Here is a 26,162-nt window from a genome sequence, read left to right on the forward strand (position 1 = left end):
TTATGTCAAAATAAGCACTTCTTAGATCTTCAAGCTGTATCATGCCACAGTGAAAACAGAACGTTTCAATGACAATTTTTAACTATTCAAATTACATTACAAATAAGAATTTCTTTAAGCACACATAGAGAAAACAAAATTTTAACTGACAGTATGCCATGAAAAGCAAATCATTTTTTTTAATTAATGCATGCTCTCACCTTCAGTGGAAGTCTGGAATTCTCAAAGATCTTTGCAACAGCAGATAAAATACCACACATGAGTGCAGAAATCAGCATCATCACTCCAACTGCTGTTAACCAGGACATACTGCAGAAATAGCACAAACTTTCTGCCGATGTGCATACAATGACATGAACTGCACACAGCAGCAGACACATCAAGTAAAACAGCAGAGAGAAGAGCGGAGGGGAGAGGGGCACTTCAAATTCTGCCCGCTTGCTCAAGGCTTTTGGAACACTGAGCAAAAGCAGTAGCAGGACCTAGACAAAAATGTATGATTAATACTTTAAAAACTGAAGTAGCTAAAATATCAAGCAAGAATTCACACAAAAATCATGCTGTTATCATCCATGTCACTCTGCTATTATGCATACTTCATCAAAAAAAAAACCTGTGACGAATTATATTTTTTCCCCCCAGTAAGATATTACCATATAAATGGGAAAACCCTTTATTGTCCTTTCATTTATTAAGGGCTTAGACACACAAGTTCCCATGTTTAATAAATCATTTGCCTCCTCACCTGTGGTATCCAACTATATGTATGACCTTCATTCCCTCTAAGAGCTTGATTTCCCAAAATCAAAATAGTTCCTAAGCAAACGAATTTGACCCATTGTTTGTCACCTGCAAATGCCTAAAGTTAACACACTCTTTCAAAGGAAATTTATTTCCTGTATGACAAATACACATATATGAGATCCCGCTGAGCTAAATAACTTCCCAAACCAGGGAAAGTTCTCACACTATCACACAAGTGTATGCTCAATTCCAAGCTTATAAATTCTCCCACTATTTACTTCTTACACCTCTCCTCATCTTAATTTAATTTATTGGTTTTACTTTCACTTTGCTCTAACCCACACACAGATCAGGCAGAATTACAAGCTTTCTTTTATGTAGGTGTAGCAGTGCAGATGAACAATACAATCAAACTTTCTACTACTCTTATACAAACCTTTACAAAAAAATGGGAAACGTCAGCCACATGCTAAAATGCTTTGCAAGCTGCGGAGATGGAGCTAGGATTCGACTGACCTCAATCAGCTTGTGCTAGGGCAAGATTAAAACAAATCAAAATAAAAACAACTATATCAGACCACTGTCAACCTGAAATCTTTCACTGTCACTTGTGAAGATCTATGTCTAAAATTTGTCACACACTATGGTTAAGACACAGTAAAGTAGACTAAAAAAAAACAAAACAAATGCTTTGCAGTAGTCTGCTGCTTCTTCATATTCTACTGCACATTTCATTTGGTTATGAAAACATGCAGGTTTTTGAGTATCGTATTAGCTTAAGTCTTACATTTCAGCCCAGCCCTCAAAATTAAAACAAAGACAACACTCATGGCATGAAAATGCTCAAACTTTAGATATCTACCAAACTAAATGTAGGTCTTTTGAGCAAATGCATTGTTATCAGTTCATGTCCCAGAGGTATTCTCCTCATTGGAAATACAGGATAATTGGCATTCATAGCATAGCATAGTTTGAAGTGACATGTGAGTTTCCCTACTCTTATTTATTTATTAAGTGAAGATGGAAAATTGATATCAAGACAAAAACATTTTGGAAAGCAAGACAAGTTCTTTGAGTATTGCACTGGAGATAAGAAAAAACTGTCACTTTGCTGCAGTCATACAGTGATGCTGAGCATACACTTCTCAACAGAAATTTCTGTGCTTAGTAGCTGCATGTTTCTTTCATGAAGGCTGATTAACACCTAAGATTTGTTTTCTAGAAATAGTAAGCATCTGCAAATGCATTCCAGAAAAAAAAAAAATCCGATGCTTCATATCTAAAGTAACTGTCAACAGCTTGGATGTATAGGTTCAGAACACAACGGAATGAAAAAAGATGAGCACCTTCAGCTTTGCACTGAACTTTGTTAATCTCCAGATCTTCCATCTGTAGAGCAGGAACAGAACCTATCATCTCATCTACCCAGGGGCACTATGGAACTCATTCCTGTGAAGTGATCAGCAGAGACAAACCCCACTGAGCAGTCTACCAGAAAGTCATTTCAGAAGCATTCTGAATGCAGAGAGCAGTGCCTGGGAGACAAGACACAGAGCCCTGAGGACAAAGGAGACTCAAGTATCAGCTAGCTGCTCACGCTTTATCAGTGCCAAGCATTGAACAGGAACAGAGCTACAGCAATTACAGTCTTGTACAGAACTGCATACATTCAACGACTAAATTAAGCCTGTGGTAGGTACTTCCATCCTAAAGAACAATGTTAGAAAAATTGACAATCTTGTAATCTAAAAGATCAGTGCAACCTTTGGTACTTCAGTGTCCAGACACGGTATCATGGTATCCCTTCTAAATGGTTCTTAAAGCATTAATACTATTTCCAAGCTTTTGAGACTACTTCCAGCACTTGAGTTTTGCCCAAAACATCAGTTGGAGGGATCCACTTAAAATTCCAGACATGGGATATCTTATCTTTCTAACAATGAGAGATATGAAGAGGCAATACCACAGCAAGTACTTATTTCAGGGCTCTAAGGCTTAAGTACTTATTTCAGGGCTCTTATCTCAGGGCTCTAAGTCAATCCGTGCAAAGAACAATTCCTGAATTGTGAAAATTGTCCATATAAGGTATTGCCTGTTTGGAGCAGCCATACCCAATGTTAGATAAAGACGAACAGCTAGGAATTTACTTGACAGACTTTTTTTTTCCTAATGCAGTAAAGGTACTCAAAAATAGAAGGCTAACTAATATGGGAGTAATTTAAGTTGTAGCACATCTGCATATCTACTGTAACTAGCTATGGTGAAATATAAGTCATTCATATCAAAAGCACTCTTAAATCATTTTAAAGGCCAGATTTTACTTTAAAAAGAGTATTAATCACATCCAAGCAGAATGTCAGCCAACCCTAAGAATCCATGCTCAGTAATTTTAAAGACCAGTAAGTGTATACATTTCATATCCAAAACCAAGATACTTTTACTTTTGTGCACTCAGCTTTTTCACAGAAAGATCTATTTTCATACCTCCATTATGATGACAGTCCCCACCATCATCGAATACATGTCATATTGTGCCACTTGTTTGCTTAATGAAGAACTCAAAGTCTTGAGGGCCTCCAAGTATTGCTTCAGGACCTTCTTGCCGAGATTTAAGAGTATTTCTGAATTATTCCCCTCTAAATACAGTTTGATCCAATTACCATGGGATTTTTCTGCTATCTTAAAATGTTCATACCCAGGATCTGGAGAGAAGGGGAGAAAAAAAAAGAAGCAAGAGGATCCATGAACAAAGATTATCTGGAGATGTGATCATATTTTTGTATTTGCTGGTACAGTATATAAAAATATATAATTGCTATGGGGGTTGAAACTTTTTTCACATGTACAAAATTACACTATCTTTCTCCAGCAGTAACAGTTACTTGGAATAAAAGCAATTAATTCTAATCTAATAAATTGCCAAGACCTCTAACAATTGACAAACTTATTAAAATAACCATTCATTTTTACAAAAGGTTTCCAGGATAAACTACTCAAATGCTTCAGATACTGGAGGGGCAAAAAAACAAAAAAAAGTAATCAATGTTTTCGACTGTAACTACTCATTATCCAGAACACACTGTACAAGGTAAGTGGGAAATGATCAAATAGCTGATGTCTACAGAAAACACCAAAGGAGACAACACACACACTGCATCAGTTGGTAGTGCAAACTGGATGAGAGGATGGTGAGGTAGACTGAGAACTCAATGAACGGCAAAGCTCAGAGAGTTTTAACCAGCAGCGCAAAGTCTATCTAGTTGGAGACCCATCAGGAGCAGTTCTAAGGGTTGACATCGGTTTCAGTGCAGTTTAACTTATTCACCAAAGATTTGGATGAAAAGCCAGATGCCTTCTCAGCAAGTTCACTGATGACCCAAAGCTGGGAGGAGTGGCCAATACCCCCGAACTCTTTGCAGCCCCTCAGAAGAACTCAACACGCTGGAGGAATGGGAAGAGAAGCAACATCTGAAATTCAACAAAGGCCAGTGCAGGATCCTGAACCTAAGGAGAAACAACCCCAGGCAGCAGCACAGGCTGGGAGTGACCTGCTGGAAAGCAGCTCTGAGGAGAAGGACCTGGGGTCCTGGTGGACAACAAGCTGTCCATGAGCCAGCAGTGTGTCCTGGGGGCCAAGAAGGCCAATGGGATCCTGGGGGGCTTTAGGAAGAGCATTGCCAGCAGGTTGAGGGAGGTGATCCTGCCCCTCTACTGTGCTCTGGTGAGGCACATCTGGAGTGCTGTGTCCAGTTCTGGGCTCCTCAGGACAAGAGAGACATGGAGCTCCTGGAGCAGGTTCAGCAGAGGGTAACAAAGATGATTAGGGGACTGAAGCGTCTTTCTACGAGAAAAGGCTGAAGCAGCTAGGCCTGTTCAGCCTTGAGAAGAGATGACTGAGTGCGCACCTCATCAATATCTGTAAGTATCTCAAAGGAGGGTATCTAGAGGATGGAGCCAGGCTCTTCTCAATGGTGCCCAGCAACAGGCAGGTATATGCCTGTTGACAAGAGGCAACAGGCAGAAAGTAGAACACAAGAAGTTCTACCTAAACATGAGGAAGAACTTCTTTACTCTATGGGTGGCTGACGAGTGGAACAGGTTACAGAGAGAGGTTGCAGAGCTCTCCTCTAGAGATATGCCAAAGTTGTCTGGACACATTCCTGAACAAGGTGCTGTGGGGCACTCTGCTTGAGCAGAGAGGTTGGACTAGATAACCTACAGTGATCCATTCCTACCTTACTCTGTGATTCTGCTTTTCAAATATTCGCCACTGAGTACAGTATGCATCCACAACACAAACCAAATGCAGCTGGTAACACTTGGAAAGCAAAAACGTAACTTTCAGATGCTCACATCTCACTGGACACTATGCTATGCAGGAATATTCACATTTATCTCTTTTTTTTTGAAAAATAAATGTTTAATTTCACTTCACACTAATAGTCCTTGCTATTTCCCTGCAGTTTGGCTTGAAAGGTAATGATAACTTCAGTACAAAAGGCCGATACAGAAATTATTATATAACTTGCTGCTCTTCCCTTCTTAGCTGAAAGTAGGGCAAGACATTTGCTGTACAGTTTCAGACAAGAAGGCATCTCAAAGATTCAAGTTACAGCTCTTTTTCATTCCTGGTAGATGAATAGTATATTCTACTTGGAAAAAACCGACTTTATTTTTTGTTAAGCCTTTTCAGCAAAAGTACACTATTAAATCCAGAAACATTTTAAAATTTAATTCAAATGAATGAAGACGAATGAAGTATTTCTATTCATAATTCTTGTACATATATGAAAGAATTGTGCTTACTATTTGTAAGTCTCTTATCATACAACTTCATCATGTACTGTGGGCTGAATGCAAAGTGAGAATTTTAAAAGGCAATGTTTAACTCAGAATGTCCAGTCTGTTCTCCCAAGATTTCTAGCAGATTCCAAGGCGAGCTGATCCTGCTATGATCCTAGAAAGTACAATCCAGCCAGCAGCAAACACTTCTCTATCAAGATTGCTGCCAGTGCACACAGAAGATATAATTTCCTTCCTGCAATTCTTTGAACTTCCCTGTAAAGTTTCCCTTCCAGTGCACTTGAAATAAGAGTTAAATATTCGTGCATTTGGGGACATCCATAAAGGATCATCTAAAATGAGCTTTAATCAAACTGAGATTTGACATGACACCTTTTCATTATACAGAATACTGAAATGAGTTCAAGCTATATTTCAAAACACAAATAAATTCCCTCCACATCTTCAGCTCCTGTTCTGCTCCCTTTCCATGCTTCTTGACTAGTCTTCCTCTTCATTCCTTCTAGCATTTTTACTTCTTTCTCATCTACTTCTTTCCATGTTAACTGCCCACCAACACCATTGTGTCCATGTTATGAAGGATGACTTTTAGTCAAACCCTTGTGAGCGAACGATTTAAGGATCTTGCAGGCAGGAATAAAGGACCATGGTGAACAACTTTCATTTGAGAAATCCAGTCACATTGGTTCAGTGGCATGTTTATATGCAGGAAGTATAAAATAAGAAGGGTCATGGACATTAAGTTTTTGGATAAGCATTTTGGTAACTGGCAGGTAGTACTGGCAAGTCACTCCTGCACGGGACACTCCTGAGACAAGTCAAACTTGAAACAAAATCCAAAGATAGCCTGCCCAGCTGCACATTTCCCAACGAACTGGCAATGTTTTACTTGCATAGGATTACATGAGCAATTTGTGCTTCAGCATCGTTATCTTATCACAAGCAGATGGATATGCTTCACAAGCACCTGTTTGACAACAATTTCACTTAGTTCCAGTCACAGGCAGCAATCACTTAAAAAGAGTTATAAGAAAAGAATGAATAATGTGACTTCTCCAGTTTCAAGACATAAATGTCCCAGTAAAAGTCAAATTATTTCAATCTAATACAAGCTTAGGATCAGTCTCAAATTGAAAAGCTTGTACTCATTTTAATAACAACATTCAACTTACTCTCAAGCATGACTCTTCATTCCACTATAAAATGTCTTTCAAAGAAACAGTCCTAGTTTAGCACTCAGCTACATGTTCAGAAGTTCAAAACATGAGGGAAGCACTGCTAGATACCTAGAGCTGCCTTACACTGAGGTATGAACTTGCTCAAAAACCCAGTGTGTTTCAGATACTTCTCCTTTCAGTTTCTTATTTTTTGCCTGCTATTTTTATTCTTTTTCAAATGTTTTCTTTAGCTGCATGTGTCCATATCTACCAAAAGAAAACCTTATGCCTCACATTATAATTTATTGGTATGTTTCAAAAATATATGTTTGAAATATTAAAGCCCTTAGCCAACCCTCAATTTGCTCATGTAAAATTTAGTTTACTTCAAGATAGGTCTAACTGTGAGGATTCCTTTGTACCTCAATAAATCAAAACCAAGTCCCATTATATGTTGTACTACCTCTTAGTTTGAAAATGCATGTTTATATGAACAAACATTAGGGGGAAAAAGTTACTGACCTGCCTTCATTCTGCTCTTTATTAACAGATATATTTAAAACACTTGAAAATGAAGAAATTTTTGTGTACTGTTATGGTCCTTAACACTGGAGCAGCTGAATCCAGGGAACTCCAAGGCTTCTTTAAGAAACAGCTTGTAAAGGTCATTCTGCCTTCCCATTCAACTCAACTGACACCTTACTCATCTCCTTGCATTAAGAAGGCTACTGATATTGCACCAAAAACGAATGTATATGTTATGCTGTAGCTTACAACAGGTGAGTGTTTTCCTACTATGACTGGCTCAGTCATCATCCTCATGGTCCTAATAGCTGTGCTCTAACCCCTGTGCTCTAAATTATAACACTCTGGACAGGAATGCCATGTTTTCCCCTTCAGAAGAGCTTACTGGTTTTGACCTCAAGCATCAAAAATAATTTTTTTTTTTTAAAGCAGCAAGGCTTATGCTATCCTTGCAAGTATTGTCAAGTATATCTTTCACTTTAAACTGAAGATCCAGTCACAGGTATTTCTCTTAGCATTCAACTGAAATGTTATGATCCACTAGTTACTACTAGCTGAGAATCTGCATTGGAAAGCTTGAAACTGCAGCAGCAAATTTGAGTGATGTCCAACTGAGTCCAACTATCTTCTACGGTTTCTTTCTCTTCCAAAACCTGGCAGCAGACCTTATCTGCGGAATTCAGAAATTATATGGCCCAAGTGCTGTCACCACAACTCTGATGAGTGTTCAGATGTTCTACAAAAAAGATCAAAAGGCTCCGAGCAGAGTGAGCTAAAGAAGATTGCTCAGATCTGTGTCCAGTGAGGTCTTGAATGCTTCTAGGTATGAAGTCTCCACAACCTCTCTTGCCAACTCATTCTAGTGTTTGATAAATCTTACCTAAAAAAGTTGCCTCTAAATTTTTTGTGGAGACCACCAATTAGGCACTGGTTCAATCTTGTTTATTCCCTCCCATCATGTATTACCTACATTGATAAGATCTCTGCTGAAAAGTCCTAGCACCCGTCAGCATCTCCTCATATGACAGACGTTCCAATCCCTTCATCACTTCATGGCCATGCACTGCACTCACTACATCATATCAACCACATTACTGTACTTTGGAGCCCAGAACCAGACCCAAGACGCCCGATGTCAGCTCACCATAGCTGACAAAAGAGGAAGGATTGACCTGATGATGACTGTCCTCCTAATGCCACTGCAGATGCTATTGCCCTTCCTTTCACAAGGGCGCACCACTGCATGACGTTCAACTTCATCCCCAGTCACCCCTTGGTGGTGCTTCACCAAGCTGCTTTCCAGTCAGTCAAACATCCAATCTGCATTAGTGCGCTGGGATTATTTCTTGCCAGGTGTAGGATTTGGCATTTCCCTTTGCTGAATCTGAAGAGGCTCCTGTCAGCTCATTTCTCCAACCTGTCAAAGTGCCTCTAAGTGGCAGCAGACCCACCTAATGCATCAAGCACTTCTCCCAGGTTTCTATTGTGTCCTTCCCTTGCTGAAGGGCTACTTTGTCCCACCACTCAAATCATTAATTAAGATATTACATAGTTCTGGCCTGAGCCAAGTCCTTTGGTTGATCATGAGTGACTAGCCTTCAGGTGGACTTTGTGCTGCTGATCACATTCACATGAACCCAGCAGCTGAGCTGCTTTTCCATCTCACTGTCTAGTTACCTAGCCTGAAATGCAACAGGGTGGCTGAAGCACCATACAAGTACCATGGATGCTGAACACAGGGCTTCCTCTAGTTGTCTAAAAACCTACAAATTCCTTACAATCAGACTGTCTGCACTAGACACACATAACAATATTTCCAACATTGCTCTGTGCACTAATCCTGACCCAGAAGTTCTCAACTATTTCACCACCCACTCCCAGGCAGAGCTCTGTGCCTGTCATCACTCTCTTATATAAAGGCCAATTCTCCCTCCTTACATTCCCAATTCACAATCCCATCTTAGAACTGTAGAATTGTTTAGGCTGGACAGTGGCCTTAAAAATTATCTAGTTCACCCGCAGCGCTGTTAATGGAGACATCTTTCACAACATCACCACCCATTACTGCTTTCCAACTGGACATTAAGCCACTGACTTTCAGACATGGCCATACAGCCAATTTCTTGGCTCATTACAGAGTCTATTTGTCAAACCATATCACTCTAACAATAGCAGCAGAAATGTTGAGGGAGGTCTTACCAAAGGCCTTACAGCAGTCTAAGTAGATGATACACATCTTCTATTGTCCACTGATGCATTTACTCCATCACAGAAGGACACTAAATTAGTCAAGCAAAGTTTGCCCTCGGCAAAGTAGTGTCAGTCATCTCTAATAACATTCTTGTCTTCCATGTATTTTGATATGTCTTCCAGAAGGACCTGTTTTGTGATCTTACCAAGCACAGAGGTGAGGCTGACTGGTTAAGTAGTTTCCAGGATCCCCCTTTTTTCAAAAGAAGGCAATCTTCTTGAACATGAATCAGGTTACTGAATACAATGACTTCTCTGCAAGGTCTTTCTAGGGAAATCCTGACAGATATGTAGTGGGATGGCATTTATCTTCACTTAAACGCCATGCAAAACAAATGACCATTCATGCATGCTCTTAAGTTACCTATATTAGTCATTTAGTTAGTGACGTTTTCAGTAGTATTTCTAGGGCCTGAAGTATCCACATCAATCAAACAACACTAAACAAACACCATGTACTGTTTCCCTGTCAATCTTAACTGCACAGACCAAAGCATTAAGTTACAGCCTTGCACATCTAGGACACTCTAAGAAAAACAAGACACTTCTAGGAAGTTTAGAGAAACAGAGGAAATTGACATTAAGACTCTGCAAAAAAAGCTACCATGACTTGGACCTAGACTTGTACCATGTTACTGAGACTTTCCTTTACTGATAGAAACTCACTGTGGATCCCAAATCCTTTCCAGTAAGATAGCACTTCTAGTAACAGTTTGTGGCCACAAGCAAGCAGCATAAAAAATGTGCACATTTTTATCCTCAGCAATTTTGATTTTCATTTCTCAGATGAAAGCTACAAGTTGAAATTAAGCCATTCCCAGAAAAAAAAAATAAAATTAAGATATAAACCAGAAGCTGGTAGAGACTTCAGTCTGTTTCACCAGTGCTTGCAGAAATACTGTCAGATGCAGTTCTGTGATGGCATTTTCAGCAACACAGTCATATCCTGAATCCCCCCCAACAGGGCAAGTTCCTCACTTGACACAATTGGGTTACATGAGAAAATCTATGCAGAAAAAAAATACCAGAAGAGATGGAGCATGGGTCTTGCTATAGTCATGTTGCTGCAACAAGCAGTATTTGTTCTGTTGAGATTCCTGGACAAGGTTTAATTATTATTAGAAGCTGTGATGTTGAAAGATAATTGATTCTTGACCTACAGTGATCATCTTGCTAAAATTTATGTTGCCACCCACTTTAATTATTCCTAGCTGTAAAACAACTCTGCATTCTCATCTAGTTCTTTTAATAATTCAACAGATTATAAACCACTTGACAAGCTTCACAGTCACCTTAAGACAACACCTTCTAATGTCAATGGCAAAATATTCTCCATCACCCTCTGACAACTTTTTCACAAAATTATCATATCAACTTCATTATTTATACTGTAGTATATCATGCTTCCTAATGAAATACCACATTTTGCTAGGTTTGGTTTAGTTTTTCCACTTGTTTTTTATTCTTTCCTCCAAGTACACACACATACACGTGCATTTTTAATAAGCAGTTCTCTGGGTTCTCACTCCAAGTACATTCATACATAAAAATGAAATAAAAAGATAACTGACTCTAAATTATTTCCCAGCTTTACTTGAAGGATCTCTTTATTTAAACTAGAAAATTCACTCTATTGTGCTAATTCTCCAATTAGCTCAAAGTCAGTGCCCTATGTAGGACACCTCACAAAGAGCAGTTATGAAACCACTGAGATTTAACTACACTGACAGTTTTACTTTAATCTTACTCCATCATTATTTTGGCTCTTTTGCCTACTAGGAGTATTAAAAAAAGTCATTAAAAAAAGAAGCAGTGTATCAAAGTAGGTTGCAGTAAAGACTGAATTCAGTACAATTTCTCTACATACTGCTCTCAAAAAAATAGCTATTTTTCAGTGCCATGCCATACTACTGAATTTAAAAGTCCAAACTGTTTTATAAACAATTTCCTTCTGGTATGACAGTAACATTTCTTTCAGCTAATTTACCTTTTTCATATGCAGGTGTATTCTCTTGCAGCAATCTGCTAAGCTGGAACCCATTCAAGTGCACAAAACGTAGCTGTTCTCTCATTGTCTTGCCTCCAAGAACTGGCAATATAAGATTCCCAACACTGTTTCTTGAAATTGGTAGACCAAGACCTATTGCCAGTGTGCTAGCTAAATCAGTTTGCTGCACATGTTCAGGTTGGGCTAGAAGACCTAGAATCAACAAAAAAAAAAAGAACAAGAAAGAAAGAGAGAGAGGAAAAGAAGTATTTCAATAACAGGACCATTCTATTTCTCCAGAGAGAGCTGGCACCTTATTAGTTTCAAAATTGTTTCATTGGTGTTAGATCAGCTATTTTAAGTGGTCTGCAGAGAGCTGACTGATCTTTTTCAGCTGCCATTCTCTGCTGCTGTAAATCCAAAATTTATTAAATTCTTAGCCAGCATCACTCTTCAATGCTAACAACTACTGTAAACATAACATAAATGTTATACAAGTAAGAAAACAGATGATCCAGGAGATCACCTTAATATCAAATTGCAGCCTACATCCTAAGAGGGTTTCATAACTTTTATATTAGAAATAATAGAAAGCACTACAGTAGGCTAATTTAATGTATGAACAAAGAATGAGAATCTAAAATAATGCTGACAGCATTCTAGAAGCTTCTCAATATAATGACAACAGCTCAGTATTTAATTAATATCAGGTTGCTAGGCAAATAGAATTAGAGAGATCAGGTAAAGAATGTTGAGGCTCAAAATCCATGGCTACATGCAGGCAAACCCAGTGATTTTTAAAGGCCCCGTTACAGGATTCCATTAACTTACTGCAGTTATCAGGATTAGCCTTCAGTCCCACAGAAATCCACACGTGAACGATTTTATTAGGGTAAGTAACTTTCCGTTTAAGGTTGTTTTGCCAGCTGTTTCTTTCTGTGTTGAACTAGTTAGGTAACAGTGTTTTTCTATTATGCTTTTATTTCATCCTCTTTGTAACTTCAGGCATTGAGCGTTTTGACTTAAAAGTAGTATAGAAAGAATTCTATATAGTCTTTATTGCTTTCAAGGCTCCCTTTAAGAGCATTAAAATTTCCCTCATTTCTCATCTAGCTCTGATTAATCCCATACTTGTACAGAATGCCATCTATAATCCGTAAAGCCTCTTTGCATGAGTGCCAGTATGTCAGCAGTTTTCAGATTTTATCTTTAAAGGCAAGTTCTTAACTGGTTAAAAAAAGCCAAACTACCAAACACATTTAGCCAATCATAGGTGACACATCTCTGTGGAAGACTATACAAGTAATACTCTGACAGCATACTAGATGCAAAAAGCCCACAGGATTGCTATTTTGAGGTCTACCAAATTAACCATGGTACATTTTGTTTACAGTAGGATCATAAGGAGCAGTCAGTAGAATCCTGATTACTGTACCAATGAAAAGTAAACTGCTGGACATTTACCAAGGCATTAGAAATCACGAACTTTATCCCAAAAGACAGGTAAATAGACATATTTCACTGCATTGTGAAAACTGCTCGTTCAGTTTAAACCTCATAGAAACTAATCCCAATGAACAGGGGACTGAATTTACAGAATCTATACTCTTGTGGCCTGGCTGTCAACACAGGCCAGTGAAATTCATAAAATAAAAACTTAGCCAAGAGCTTTGGTCCACTCGTGACTTCGTTTTTCCTTCAGACCTGAGAAGAGGTCAGTGACTCCTCAAGCAATGCTTTCTATTGCAGCTGAATAACAGCTTTATAAATGACAGACAGAAAAATCTACCTCCACTGTGCTGCAGGAACCTCCAGCAAAATAAATAAATCAAGGTTCTGCACAAAGGCTTTAGAAGAAAAGAAATCAGATGGAAATGAGCAAGAGGCAGAATGAAAGGCAGAATGGAGTATTATTTTGGGGAAAATATTCACTTCTGGTATAACTACATTCCACCAATTCCCTCAGTCAAAGAGTTTATTTAAGCACAACTCTACAAAGTAGATTAAAGGTGCTCTACTACTTCATTTCGTTATTGCCTCTTGCCTTTAACTATCTGGCTTTTATTTTTATTATTACCTACAAGTAGAAAATCAGCTTCAGAAACAATTCACATCAGTGATATAAAATTAACTGGCCCATACAGTAAACACACTCATACTCCATATTCCTTCCTCAAGACTTCCTTAAGTAAACAACAGTCATGTTATCACTGCCATCACCTCTTACCCTTTCACAAGGGTCAGATCAATTTGATATTAAAAAATAATCCTATTTCTAATAGTCTCTAGTATCCCAAGGGCTTTCTTCCTCCTTATTAACTGTGTGAGAAACTGTCATTTATTCCTGTATCCTCGCTGTCTGAGAGGGAAGAATGGAGGCCAAGGAAATATTCTGGCCATGAAAGACAAAATTTAAACCCACTTAAAATAGGATTTTGCATCTAAACCTATTCATTTACCATTAGCCCGTGATCCTGACAAGAGATCTCATTACCTCTCAACACTGAAAATAGTACAGTGCTGTAAAAGATTATCATCTGAGCAATACACAATTCTCTCAGCAGTTACAAAGCCTGACTCATGGTTTCACCAAGATAGAGATGCTAACATTGGCTAAAACCAGAGTTTTGGGTCACACAGGATGGGCTTTGACAAACAGTTGTAGAACAAACCAAAGCACTTTTCAGGAAGAATTCTAGAATAATACAAATTAGAGTTGCCAGTGTGTTCTTGTCCTGGTTTCAACTGGAACCCTGTTCCAGTAGCCCTGTACTAGCTACTAAGAAGAAAATTAACTCTATTCCAGCTGAAACAAAGACATTTCTAAAAAAAAAGGTCATGCTTCGTGATCCTTACCAGTTCTCTTTTCAAAAGCAGAGCTGATAAACAGCAGTGGTGTATGCACTTCTCCTTCTGAAGAACCACCATGACTACCTGTTTCAGACATCCCATGATCCCCACAAACAACTAGCAAATTGGGCAGAGAAGCTTCCTCCTGCAAATCACAGAAAAAAAATCTAAGTTATCATACAAGCACAATTCATTTATATTATTTCACTTGCTTCATCATTTTCAAACATGAAAATTCTCAAAATTTCATTTTAGAAACCTTCTCACAACACCCTGGGGCAGATAACAAGAGATTTCTGCAACTAAGTGTTATGCTGTAATAGTAATTTTTAAAAGTTAATTCACATAGGTATCTAACACACTTGTCAGTATCTTAACAAAAAAAGCACTAAAGAAAGCTTTAAAAACCCCCTTTAACTTATAGTCACAAGAAACTCTCTGAAAGATTAAACAGAAGTTAACACTCTGAGAAGAAAATCAGGAGTCCAGAAACAGTAGCGTTAACAGAGAAATAGTGCCCCTCTTCATTTCTTCAGCCTCACTGAGTGTTCATATACAAGACGAATTATTAATATTGTAAATATTAAAATAATACCAATTCCATATTAAAAAATAATCCTATTTCTAATAGTGTCTCATTTCCCAAGGGCTCTAGAGGTTGAAATCTGACTGATTTGGGGTTGAAATCTGACAGTCAATGAAGACGGATGCTAAATGACATGTATGTTTCTAAAGAGAAACAGAAACTTAAGTGAGGCTTGTCCAAGAATTTTGAGCTAACAAATCAAAGTGGCAGAAAATAAAGTCATTCCACAACAAATTAGTTTTTTGTCATCTCTAGTTATTACCAGTACCTATTCTACCCAGAAAGTAAAGTGTTTTTATATCTGCATTCTAAAACCGAGATAAAAGCTTGCATTTAATTGGCAAAAGCAAACACTCTAAAAAATGGCAGCAAAGCCACTGTAACATTCATGGAACTTTCACACACAGGATTTAACCTCTCTTTTCATGCAATAGTATCCACTTCACTAAAAATACTATTGCAATTTCATGACCAGCTATTCTGAATTGCAGTAGTCAAAAACAAACAAGAAAAAAAGCTTCAGGCCACTTGGAACTAAGACTTGGTATTTTAAAATCCAGACTGCTTAGGTAAGTGACAACCTGTATTTACAAATCTAAAAACAGACTTAGATGTGCTACATTTATCATTAGAAAAATGTAGTTTAAGACCACCACTTCCATTTGAATTTTTCAAACATCAAAGAGTTTGCCTTTAGAAGGCATTAGAATGCCTTCATAATTCCAGACATCAGACTCATTAGCTACACATGCCTATTACTCCTTCTGCTGAATTTCTTTACTAGAAAGCACACCAACAATCATTTTCATTCACGAGTGATGAGAGAATTTTGGCAGGCATTCCTCTCCTCTCCCCACCCACCAAGGAGGTGTTACTTCCCATAGCTGCCCAGAGGAGGCTGCCAACAGATGTTACTAAGGTCAGCTGCCAAATCCTTAAAAATGCTACGTGGTTAACTGCGAAACACTCCTGGAAGTAAAAGCACAGGATATCCACTTTAGTCTAGGACTAAACAAGCTACCTACAATAACCAGCAAGCATTTTAATGTCAATACACAACTAACAGACATTGACCCAAGAGAAAGTTGTATTACCTTTGAAAGAAGAGAAATGTGAATCTTCTTCAGTATGTTATCCATTTCACGAAGTTTTGGTCCCACCAATGGGCTATTTGGCCCAGTCATGTGTCCAATATGGTCCAACCCTAGGTAATGAAGTATTAGAAGATCCCAGTCTTCTCTCTTTAACACTGTATCCAAATGTCTGGTAACATTATCATCAACCTCAAAGAAAATGAAAACAATTGTAAGGTAAAAAAAAAAAAGTCCTTCTTGTAAAAAGCACAAAAAAGTTAACTACACTACCCATAAAAATTCCATCGAAGTTGATAAGAATTACAGTCACTCACAATGTTAACAAGGAAAAAAAATTGATTAGTTCAATGTCAGGCAGTCAAATATATTTGCCTTGCAAACAGATTCTTCACCCCATTAACTGTTTTCTGGTAATATGCATCAGATTAAATACAGACAAGGCAAATGGGTTGCCACGGTTCCTAAGAAACTTTTAAAAACAGTTTCAAGAACTTTTCAGTCACTTTAATCCTTCACACTCCTGACTTTCACTTCACAAATGATACATCAAGTATCACAAGTACAACAGAAAGTCCCTATTTAGTGATGGGAAGAACAGGGATACAACAAACCTTGATCCTTCAACTCAATTTTTGCTTGTGTGCAAACACAAAAGGATTGAGCTTGCTATTAGTTAAAAAACTGACAACATAGAAAAAAAATAAAAACTATTTGAAAAGTGCTATTTGGGGCCTAACTCAATTGTTTTCCTGCTTAGGTTGGCAATATATTTTTAGTTGTGTATATTCTCTTTGGATATTAAAAATCCCTACAATATTTCACACGTAACATTACTTAGTTGAGTCTGGATATAACTACCAAAACAACTATAAAAATCTGTGTGTTTAATAGAATACATTAAGAAAGCATCAAGACTGCAAAAAGAGTTTGAGAGCCACATAAACACAGACCCAGCAGAATGCTTCTACTTTTCATTCCAGGTTGAAGCTTTTACAAGTTTCATCAGTGTAACCAATTAAAAGTGTCTTCCAATTCATGTTACACCTTTCTAACTTCCTTAAATAATAAAATAAATCAATAGCAGCAGGCCAACAGCCTGAAGTTTTACAAATCATAAAGGCTCAAAAATGAAGTAAATTTTCCAAAGCATTCTAATGTGCCCAGAGTAAGAATTTTCAGAATTTGTTTCACTTTTTTTCTCTGCTGCTCTTTGATAACATAATGAAACACTACTCCCATTGCAATTGGGATGCAATACTATAAAAGTACGCCTCCAGGAGACCACAATAATATATTAATGGGCCTCTTAAAGATTGCACTATCTAATCTAAATGCGATAGCACACTCAAATAGCACACTCAAAATGTGGATAGTGGAATTTTTAAACAAAGCAACAATTTCAAACAATTTTTAAACAAAGCAACTGGTCTAACTTTCAACAAGTTTTGTGGGAAAATGGTATGTTTAGGAAAGTTCTAGAGTAGTACACTGACAATTACTGTATCATCCCAAAACTTCTCACAGCATATGCATGAGATGCTTCGTTTCATAGTGTGCATACCGAAACGACATATAAATCCAATTTCTATTTAATTGCCAGGTGTGCATTTCAGAAAAAGGGTAGCTTTACTCACTCATTCTCAGAAATTCATACTGTTTGTTTGTACACACTTTATTTAACTTGGGATCACACAAAGCCTCTCACCTCTGTGAAGTCTGACACAAAAAATGATGTTGTTCCATCGTATTCTACAAAGTGCTTTGGGAACAATTTAACCCAAGTATCATCACCGTAGAATATTATTCTTTTCCCAGCTGTTTTTGCCTGCCATATCAGATTGTCATCCAACAGAGCTGGAGAATTGAGGTTCACAACAACATCGATGAAACCAGGTATGCTACCTGTCATCAATGCCTAATGAAACAAGAAAAGAGACACGTTAAACAAGAAGCTTCCAGTGCTCAGAAGACAGTAACAATATAAGGAGGAGGAAGCAATGAACCAGATGGCAGACAAATTCTATTTTCGGTAAGGAAACATAACAAAGGAAAAGAACATAAGCCATCTTGCCACATATCCTCACCTGCCACAACACAGTGCTACATGATGTCAGAGATAACTGGTTTATAGAAGGTAAAAATAATACTGTCTCAATAAATGGACATAAAAAAGACTTTCTATGACAGTTGAAATTTGCCTCATTTACCACTCATTAAACCACCAAAAGACAGTTTAGGTCTAAGTAAACTGACTCAACATTAACAGTGACAGTACCTTCAAAACAGTAAGAAACTTCTAAATAAAGCAATGAAGTCCACCTATAGAAGGTTACCAGACTGTCTCCCCCTCACTCTCTCACTCATCTGCTAGTTGACCAACCAGTGATCACTCCCTCAGCTTCTTCAATGCAGAGGTGTCACTCACACCCACCATTGATAAGCCTGGATGATCAAGAAGTTTGATGACACCATCACAATTCATCTTTTAGTGACCTGGAACTTGACACAATTTCTTTTTTAAGCTCTTAAAAAACATCCCTATGACAAAACTGGATTTTCTCTTAGAAGTTACAAGAACACAGAGAAATACAGTAAAAATATTCCTGGACAGAAGACGACTGAAAAACTCAATAACTGAGAGACTACTGCCTTCCCATGATTACAAATAAAAAGGCAGTGTCAATCATTTAAGCCTGCACCAGGGCCTTACCCTCATGGCCATGGCAAACCAGGACTCTATTAGCTGCACTACTACAGCAAACAGACATTCAGCCATAGATTGCACTAACACCACAAACCCATTCTTTATGCCAACTCCAAGCATATAAAACAATTCATAATTCAAAAGCTTCTCCAATGAAACAACAGAAAATAGCCCCACTTACCTTAATTCGAGGCATAGTCACCGTGGGTGGCTTGGCTTCAGCAATGAAACTGTAGGAAGTCCCTTTTTCAACAACTTGCGTGGTATATGGCATGAACTGTTTACCTTTGGATCCAAACACAAAGTCATCTCTCAAAGCATCTATGAGCACAATGACAACTTTTTTGAAAAGTGGTGGAGGAATCTTGGTCCAGTTAGAAACGGTTCCTAAGCAACAAAAACAGGATACATAAAAGTCATCAACACCACAAGGTAACAGGAAGATTACAAAGAAAGAGGCCATTTCACTAAAATTTGTATGAAAAAGATTTGTGCACGTTCATTCCCTTCAAGGTAGAAGACTGTATGCCAGGCTAGCTCAGTGATGGCAGCTGCAGGGCCAAAATCCAGTTTCAGAATTCCCTGAACAGGCTATATAGGCAGGCACAGAAAAATGCTGCTGTGCATCAAGCAGCAGACAACGTCATGCCTTTAAGTCCTTTCTGTTTCATGGACTTAATTCTGGCCACAGCAACTCTTCATCTGCATTGAGCTTGGTCCACATGGTGACATTGAGCTCTTACAGCAGCATTTTTGGCCCAACCTCCACAGGTCTCATTTCTCTATCAGGAAAAAAAATAGAAAGGCAAAATGGAAGCAGAATGTATCTTACCCACAGCCCTCTCCCCAGACATCAGTGTGTTGAATCAGCTTCACAGTACAAGCATTATATAAAGTTAGGGGGTTCACACTCCTTTAGAGTAAATGTTTTTTCTGCCTAAGTAGTTGACAATTTGGAAGGGTCACAGATAATGATGTGTCTAACACAAAAACCTCAAAAACAGCCTCAGAAACTGTATTTTAGGGCACATAGCTAAGCATCAACAAATCAATATTCAGATTGATTACTGCTAGTGATCTTTCCACATCAGTAAATGAGGGAGGAGGGCACAGCAGGGACAAGAAAATCTCAACAACAACAAAATGCTAGCAACTGCAAGCAATCCTAATTAAATTGATCATTTTGTTTTTACAGGACTTGAATTACCAACTTAAAAGGCATGCTTTGGCTCTCCATGGAAAACAACAAGGCAACACTGGATGTTCTGTTAGTTAAATCTTTCTCCTATCCACACACTTAGTGAAAGAAAGCTTGCTGGACACTAAAAATGTTCGGATCACAAACCCATATACCCTATTCCTAACTTCCTCCTGCGGTGTTATTTATCAGAAAGTCAAAGCATTGAGAAGTTCAAATGCATTTGGAGTCATTTACAAGCCCTGTGAAAATACTTACTGTAAGATAACTAAAGCAACACATTGTCCAAGTCTTGCCATGCAGCATGCTTATTTATCTCTGCCAGGGTTACTTAGAAAACAGTTACTTTAAATGAAGCTGAACTTCCATGAAGAAAACCATAGGTTCTTTACCAAAAATTTATTATAATGATGTGCTGCAAGGATTCAGTATCACAGCCAAGACAGCCTGGACTCAATAGCAGTCACGACTCACAAAATGAGACATTCAGGAGATACAGAAGCACTGGAGAAATAGTCTTTTCTGAATAGGTCTGAAGTAGTGAAAGCCTTCTGCATCGTGGCTAGTAAGCTATACCCTGCTTTTAGACTTTACCATCCAAACACCACTCTGCAAGCAAACCATAATCAAGAACTACAGAAAGTAAGTATTCTTCCACTGTCACTCCATTTTTGCCTACTACATCTAGGATTGCTAGTGACAAACCTAAATTTAAACTGCTTGGAAAGTCCTGTAGTGCACACTTACACTCTTCAACACAAAACAGTCCTTTCAAAACCCAGTTGCCTGACATCTACCTCCCACCAAACAGGAGTCTGCCCCTACATTAATCTCGTGCTAATAATCACATGTGAATGGAATATTTCACTAACAGCAGTCAACCAAGTATCTCTGACAGTCTTGGTAGACTCCAGCTAAAAAGCAACCTACCTTTCAGCAGAAACCACTCAGTTCTTTTACCAGATTAGATTATTTTAGTGTTCCCACTTAACCAACACCAGCACATCACACTGTAAATCTCACAACCTTCTCCTTCCTCTGCTGTGTCTCACAATTTAAGTAAGCCTGTCCTCATATGCATAATGTCACATAATTTAGAAGAATTAACAGTAAATAACAAGCAGCCAAAGACCCAGTGTGGCAGTTACAGCCCTGCTCTACAAAGTTAACCATAAGTAGGTGTCCCAAGCAAGAGCTTTGTTTGAGCTAAACACTGCTCGATCCAGCTGCCAAGTGAATGAAGTTTCACCCCACAAGATTCAAACACTGGTGAAGAGCATTCCTTCAAGTACACAGTCCTCTACTTCACAATAATTTAATACAATTAATACAGCCTTATACGAATGGACATACAAGACAGCTACATTATCAGTACATCCTCTACTGACTCCTTAAAAAGATGCTTGAAGATTCTGGTTTTGCAAATTCATCCATGCAACAGAGCAGGACCTGCAAAGACCGTGATTTCACAGCAATGGTGATGGATGGTAATACTGTGCACATTGCAACCTGCATTATTACAGTTGTTGTGTCACTACTGAGGTGTTACAAGTCTCGGTGAGGTGGCGTTAAGACACACACCACAGAAACATCACAGCAGTAATGAAGCGTGAGCACAACACGGCCAGCGAGTTACCACAGGAAACGCGTGAGGCGTTTTAGCTCAGGCGGCATCACTCAAGGCTAACAACTTGCCATTGAACAGGAGGGGTATCGCGGCTCCGTCATCAGGGAAAGGGAAACAAAACGACAGGAAAGCACACCCTTCAAAAAGGTGACAGTTGACGATTGAGGCTTTTTGCGACTGAGTGCAGATACTCCCGGCTGTGATCCACAACTACGTGAAAAGCAGTAAAGTTCGGAACTACTCAGGAAACTGGTGCGGAAACATGCGGGCGCGACAGAAGTGTCCCGCGACACCGAGCGAGGAGGCGCGCCGGGCAGCGGCTCGCGTTACCTGGGCCGGGCGGGGCCGGCTCGGCGGGAGGCTCCGCGCGGGCCTCTCTGCGGGGCACAGACCTCACGGGCACCGGGAAGAAGCCGCGGAGGAACAGCGCGACGCCCAGGGCCTGCACCAGGAGGCAGGAGGAGGCGAACACCCCCGAACGCAGCCGCATCCTGGCTCGGCCCCAGCGGCGGCAGCACCCACCGGGCCCGGCCGGCGCTGCCCCGGCTCTGCGCGGCGGCACGGCGGCGCCCCGCCCCTCCCGCCTCGCCCCGCCTCCGGCCTGCCACCGGCCAACCAGCGACCACGGCGCGCGCCCGCCGAGCCTCGCTATTGGCCAGCCGCCAGGCAGCCCCTCCGCGAGCGCGTAACAGCAGCACCGAACCGGAAGTTCGGCCCCGCGTCCCGGACCCGCCTCCCGGCCCTCATCCCGCCCCTCATCCCGCCTCCCGCCCCTCATCCCGCCCCCGCATCCCGCCTCCCGCCTCCCGGCCCTCATCCCGCCCCTCATCCCGCCTCCCGCCTCCCGGCCTGCATCCCGCCCCTCATCCCGCCTCCCGCCCCGCATCCCGCCTCCCGCCTCCCGCCCCTCATCCCGCCTCCCGGCCCGCATCCCGCCTCCCGGCCTGCATCCCGCCTCCCGGCCTGCATCCCGCCTACCGGCCCCACCTCCCTGCCCCGCATCCCGCCTCCAGGCTCCGCCTCCACCTGCGCGTCCCAGCTCCGCATGCCGGCTCCGGCTTGCCACTCCGGCATCCAGGTCCTGTACCTGCGACCCGGCCCGGCACTGCACTCCCAAATCCGCGTCCCACCCCCGCGTCCCACCCCCTCATCCCACCCTCCGTCCCGACCCCGCGCTCCCCGGCGGGAGGGGAAAGGAGGCTTGCTGCAATGTTGTAGAAAAGAGTGCTTGGCGGGCGAGGAAGCAGTGCTGGCCGGTGCCTGTTGCAGTGTTGGGCAAGCAGACTCTTTCCCCACGCAAACACACACACGCCCTTCCTAATAAAACTGAATAGTCGTATCTTTTAGTCTTGCCGTTGGAGTGGAAATACACTGTAGCAGGCTGATCATGGCAGAGGCGTGAGAAGTAAGCTTTTAAACATTTTCTTAAACAAGGAACCCATAGACGTTCTGCAAAATGAAGCAGAGTTTACACTAGTCATGCTATGTTCATTGAAATAGGAAAAGAGTTCATTGAAATAGGAAAAGTTCACTCTCCCAGACAAAACTGCCCGTCATCTCTACCCGGACAGGTTTTTTTTGGTTCTCCACTGCGCTGGAAAGATGTGTCCCAGGCTTCTGTAGCGTGCAGGAGTCCTTGGCTTTACCTGCGAGCCTTTTCCGCGTTTTCCCTGAGCTGACAAGCTCGGCACCCTGCCAGCTGCACTTACCCTCACAGCTGCACGCGTGTCGCTGTGGTCAGTGGGGACAAAGCAGCGCGGTCAGTTTGCTGCTGGCCCGGCTCTGTGTGCGTGTACAGCTCACCAGTGACCCTGCCAGAGACCTGTGAGCAGCCTCCGGGGTGGTGTTCCTGCTGGGCTTTCCCCTCAGCACAAACCACGGTCTGATTTGTGTAGAGACAGGCCAAGTGCATTGGACAGTGCTTGGGAAAATGTTTTCCTGTTGAAGGTGGTCAGTTTGTGGTTTTACTGCCAGATTTCGCTGTTAATTATTGTTGTTAATACTGGGCTTTGCAATGCCTCCCACGAGGCAAAGGTGCCATGATGTGAGAAGCATGTGTGAGTGGGTTCAGGATAAGAGCTTTGTATCTGGCTTTTCCTGAGTCTCCAAATACAGAGAAAAAAATTGAGGAGCCTGTGTCTTGTGTGTGACTCATGCTGTTTAAATTTGGGTAATACATCCCTGAGCACTATGCTACTTTTAGGGTACCTACGTGCTTTTTCTGGCCACTCTTACCACCTCATATTTCTACTCAGAATGCTGCTAATATTTTCATTTCTTAAGATGATCCAAAACCATTATGTTAAAAAGAAATTGCATTTTTGCAGATAGTATTCACTAGTTTCTTTGCAGAAGCATGACTCTCAAGGTGCATGAAAGTTAGTATTCAGTAATTAACTTCAGCTGACTGTCGCTGTTGAGCAGCTAGCAGAGTAATGAATGCATCAGTTCTCAGTGGTAAGAAGGAATGACCTTTATTGTTTTGATTTCATCACATATATAGAGTTCTCAAAAGTCACCCAGATTGGTCAGTCAGAAACCTTCTCCCAGGCCTGATTAGCCAGGCCTGCACTGCCCAAGTTCTGGGACACTGTTCCAACAACATCCAAACTTTATCTTTATTTACAAAACACAAGAAAACTTCTCATGGGAAAAACCTGTGCTAGCCACAAGCTGACTATGAGCAGTGCAATGAAATTTAGAAAAAATGTGCAAGGAATGTTGCTTGAATTGGTAAGAAAGGGCAAAAGGAAATTTTGGGCCATTGTATTCAAACTTTAAAGTGGCTTTAGGAAATGTGCCTTAAAGTTCCATTATTTGTATGTCCAAGAAAAGCTGTATTTGTTGCTTTTTATAGGTATTTTTTTCCTCTCCTTTAAACCTTAGTGAGTGAGACTCTCCATGCAGAAGCTAGGGAAAGTTGCCTAACAAATATAAAACACCCTGATGTAGGCAGTGTTTATGAATCACAAAACAGCACCTAAGAAACGTCTGTCTTCTTTTTATTTTGTGCGTAAATATTACCTTCCCTTTCAGGAAGTGGGAATTCCCCAAACTGCAACTTTCTCCCATCACTCAAACCTTCGAATTCCCACATGAGATCAGAATTCCTGTGTTCAGGAAAAAGGATTTCTCCACAGACATAAAAACACTATCTGGCATGTGATTCACACTCCCTAGGACCTATCATTGGGTATTTACTGAGTACCATCACCATTTGGCAAGTTCTTGTAGCAACATGCTTTCAAGTCCATTATTGTAGCACTTAACTGCAGGGGTCAAATACGGGAAGAATCCTGAGTGTTGTACGAGACTTTAAATCTGACTGCCTATGAGTCTTCAAGCGTGTCACAACATAACATATTGACAATGACTGCTGTGCACTGCTGTGGCTGTTTTACAAGCTCTTGGGTATAACCTCCTCTGTTGTGCATAACACATTTATGCCCTGGGAGCTGGTGATTTCCTGAGAATTCGGAGGAAATGTTTGTGTGCTTCCCAGTTTTTAAGCACACAAGGAGCGTTGCGTGCATCAGTTTATGCCAAAAGGCAATGGCTGGCTTCAATAGCCTTTAGAGGTTAAAGGTTCATATCAGAGTGTCAGGAAAGGTGCAATATAGTGCAAGTCATGTGATTCCAAAGGCAGTTGTTTCATCAGAGCCTGCAAGCATTTCAGAGCACAGTACAACCGATCCCTGTGGGAGATGAATTTGCATCTTTCCCTGCGGCAGAGCACGTTGCTACCGCTGCTGTTGTGAAGAGCCACTCAAGCAAACTTACACTCTCTGTGTGTTGAGGCACAAAAAGGAATTTCAGGCTCTGTGCAAAGCCCTCTGTAGAGGCATTGCTGAGAAATCAGGAGACAGAAAGCCAACCAAGCCTTGTCTTCAAAAGGTACCACTGGTTCCACTAAATCCGTAGGAACACCTTTGGGTAAGTGCCTTTGCAATCGCCATTTAAAGCAGCCAGGTGATATTGTTAGTCTCTCTGGCATCAGTCAGGGCTTTTCTTTACTAAGGTAACAAGTAAAAGGCAGATAAGGCAAAAATTTGATGTGTCCCATGAGTGAGGAGCACATCCCCTTCCAACAGTTTCTGTGACCTCTGCCAGTGCTTAATGAAACACTGCCCATTAGTACTCAGCACTCAGCATGTCTGCTTCCCCAGCAGCTTCTTTTCTCCTGATTCTTTCACTTCTTATGTTTCAAAGTCTGACTAGAAAAACAGGCCCTATCTTCCCTTCTGCTCTAATTTCAAACACAGCCAATATGCAGCCAGTTTTCTCAGGTTTTTTTCATCTTTCCCGTTCCCATACTTAGCTATATTTTGACTGATTCCCTTGTAGTTTTGCTCTCAGGCCTCTTTACCTGCTGTTATTAAGTTCTGGGGATCTGCAGCTCACCACCTTGCTTTTTGAACTGCCTCAGTTATTCTCCCTCTCTGGGCCTAATTTAACAGGATTTCACATCTGAATGTGTACGTTTATGTGAAACCTGAACATTTCTTCTGACACTAAGAAGGTCAGATGTGAACATCTCATGCCAATGGTTTGAACAAGCTTCTCTTTTCTATAATCAGTGATACCTCTTAAACCTGGTCCTATTACATTTAATGTTGTATTGGGGAACACACAAGTGG

The 26,162-nt window shown here is 40.6% G+C and overlaps 1 protein-coding gene across 1 annotated transcript in view; it reads right to left on the reverse strand.

The window, feature by feature from the left end:
- The window catches only part of PIGG (phosphatidylinositol glycan anchor biosynthesis class G (EMM blood group)), an 82,627-nt gene extending 60,514 nt beyond the window's left edge, over positions 1-22,113 (reverse strand). Inside the window, exons 1-8 of the mRNA XM_085041835.1 lie at positions 21,856-22,113; positions 18,882-19,087; positions 17,702-17,911; positions 15,997-16,185; positions 14,323-14,461; positions 11,467-11,679; positions 3,229-3,446; positions 201-482 (exon numbers count right to left, since the gene is read on the reverse strand). Coding sequence (XP_084897961.1) covers positions 201-482; positions 3,229-3,446; positions 11,467-11,679; positions 14,323-14,461; positions 15,997-16,185; positions 17,702-17,911; positions 18,882-19,087; positions 21,856-22,015 — 1,617 coding nt within the window. The 5' untranslated portion in view covers positions 22,016-22,113. The remainder of the gene's footprint in view (positions 1-200; positions 483-3,228; positions 3,447-11,466; positions 11,680-14,322; positions 14,462-15,996; positions 16,186-17,701; positions 17,912-18,881; positions 19,088-21,855) is intronic.
- Between the last annotated feature and the right edge of the window lie 4,049 nt (positions 22,114-26,162).

The sequence above is a fragment of the Lichenostomus cassidix genome, chromosome Z, assembly GCF_008360975.1.
Source record: "Lichenostomus cassidix isolate B80296 chromosome Z, HeHo_3.0, whole genome shotgun sequence".
Taxonomy (NCBI): Eukaryota; Metazoa; Chordata; class Aves; order Passeriformes; family Meliphagidae; genus Lichenostomus; species Lichenostomus cassidix.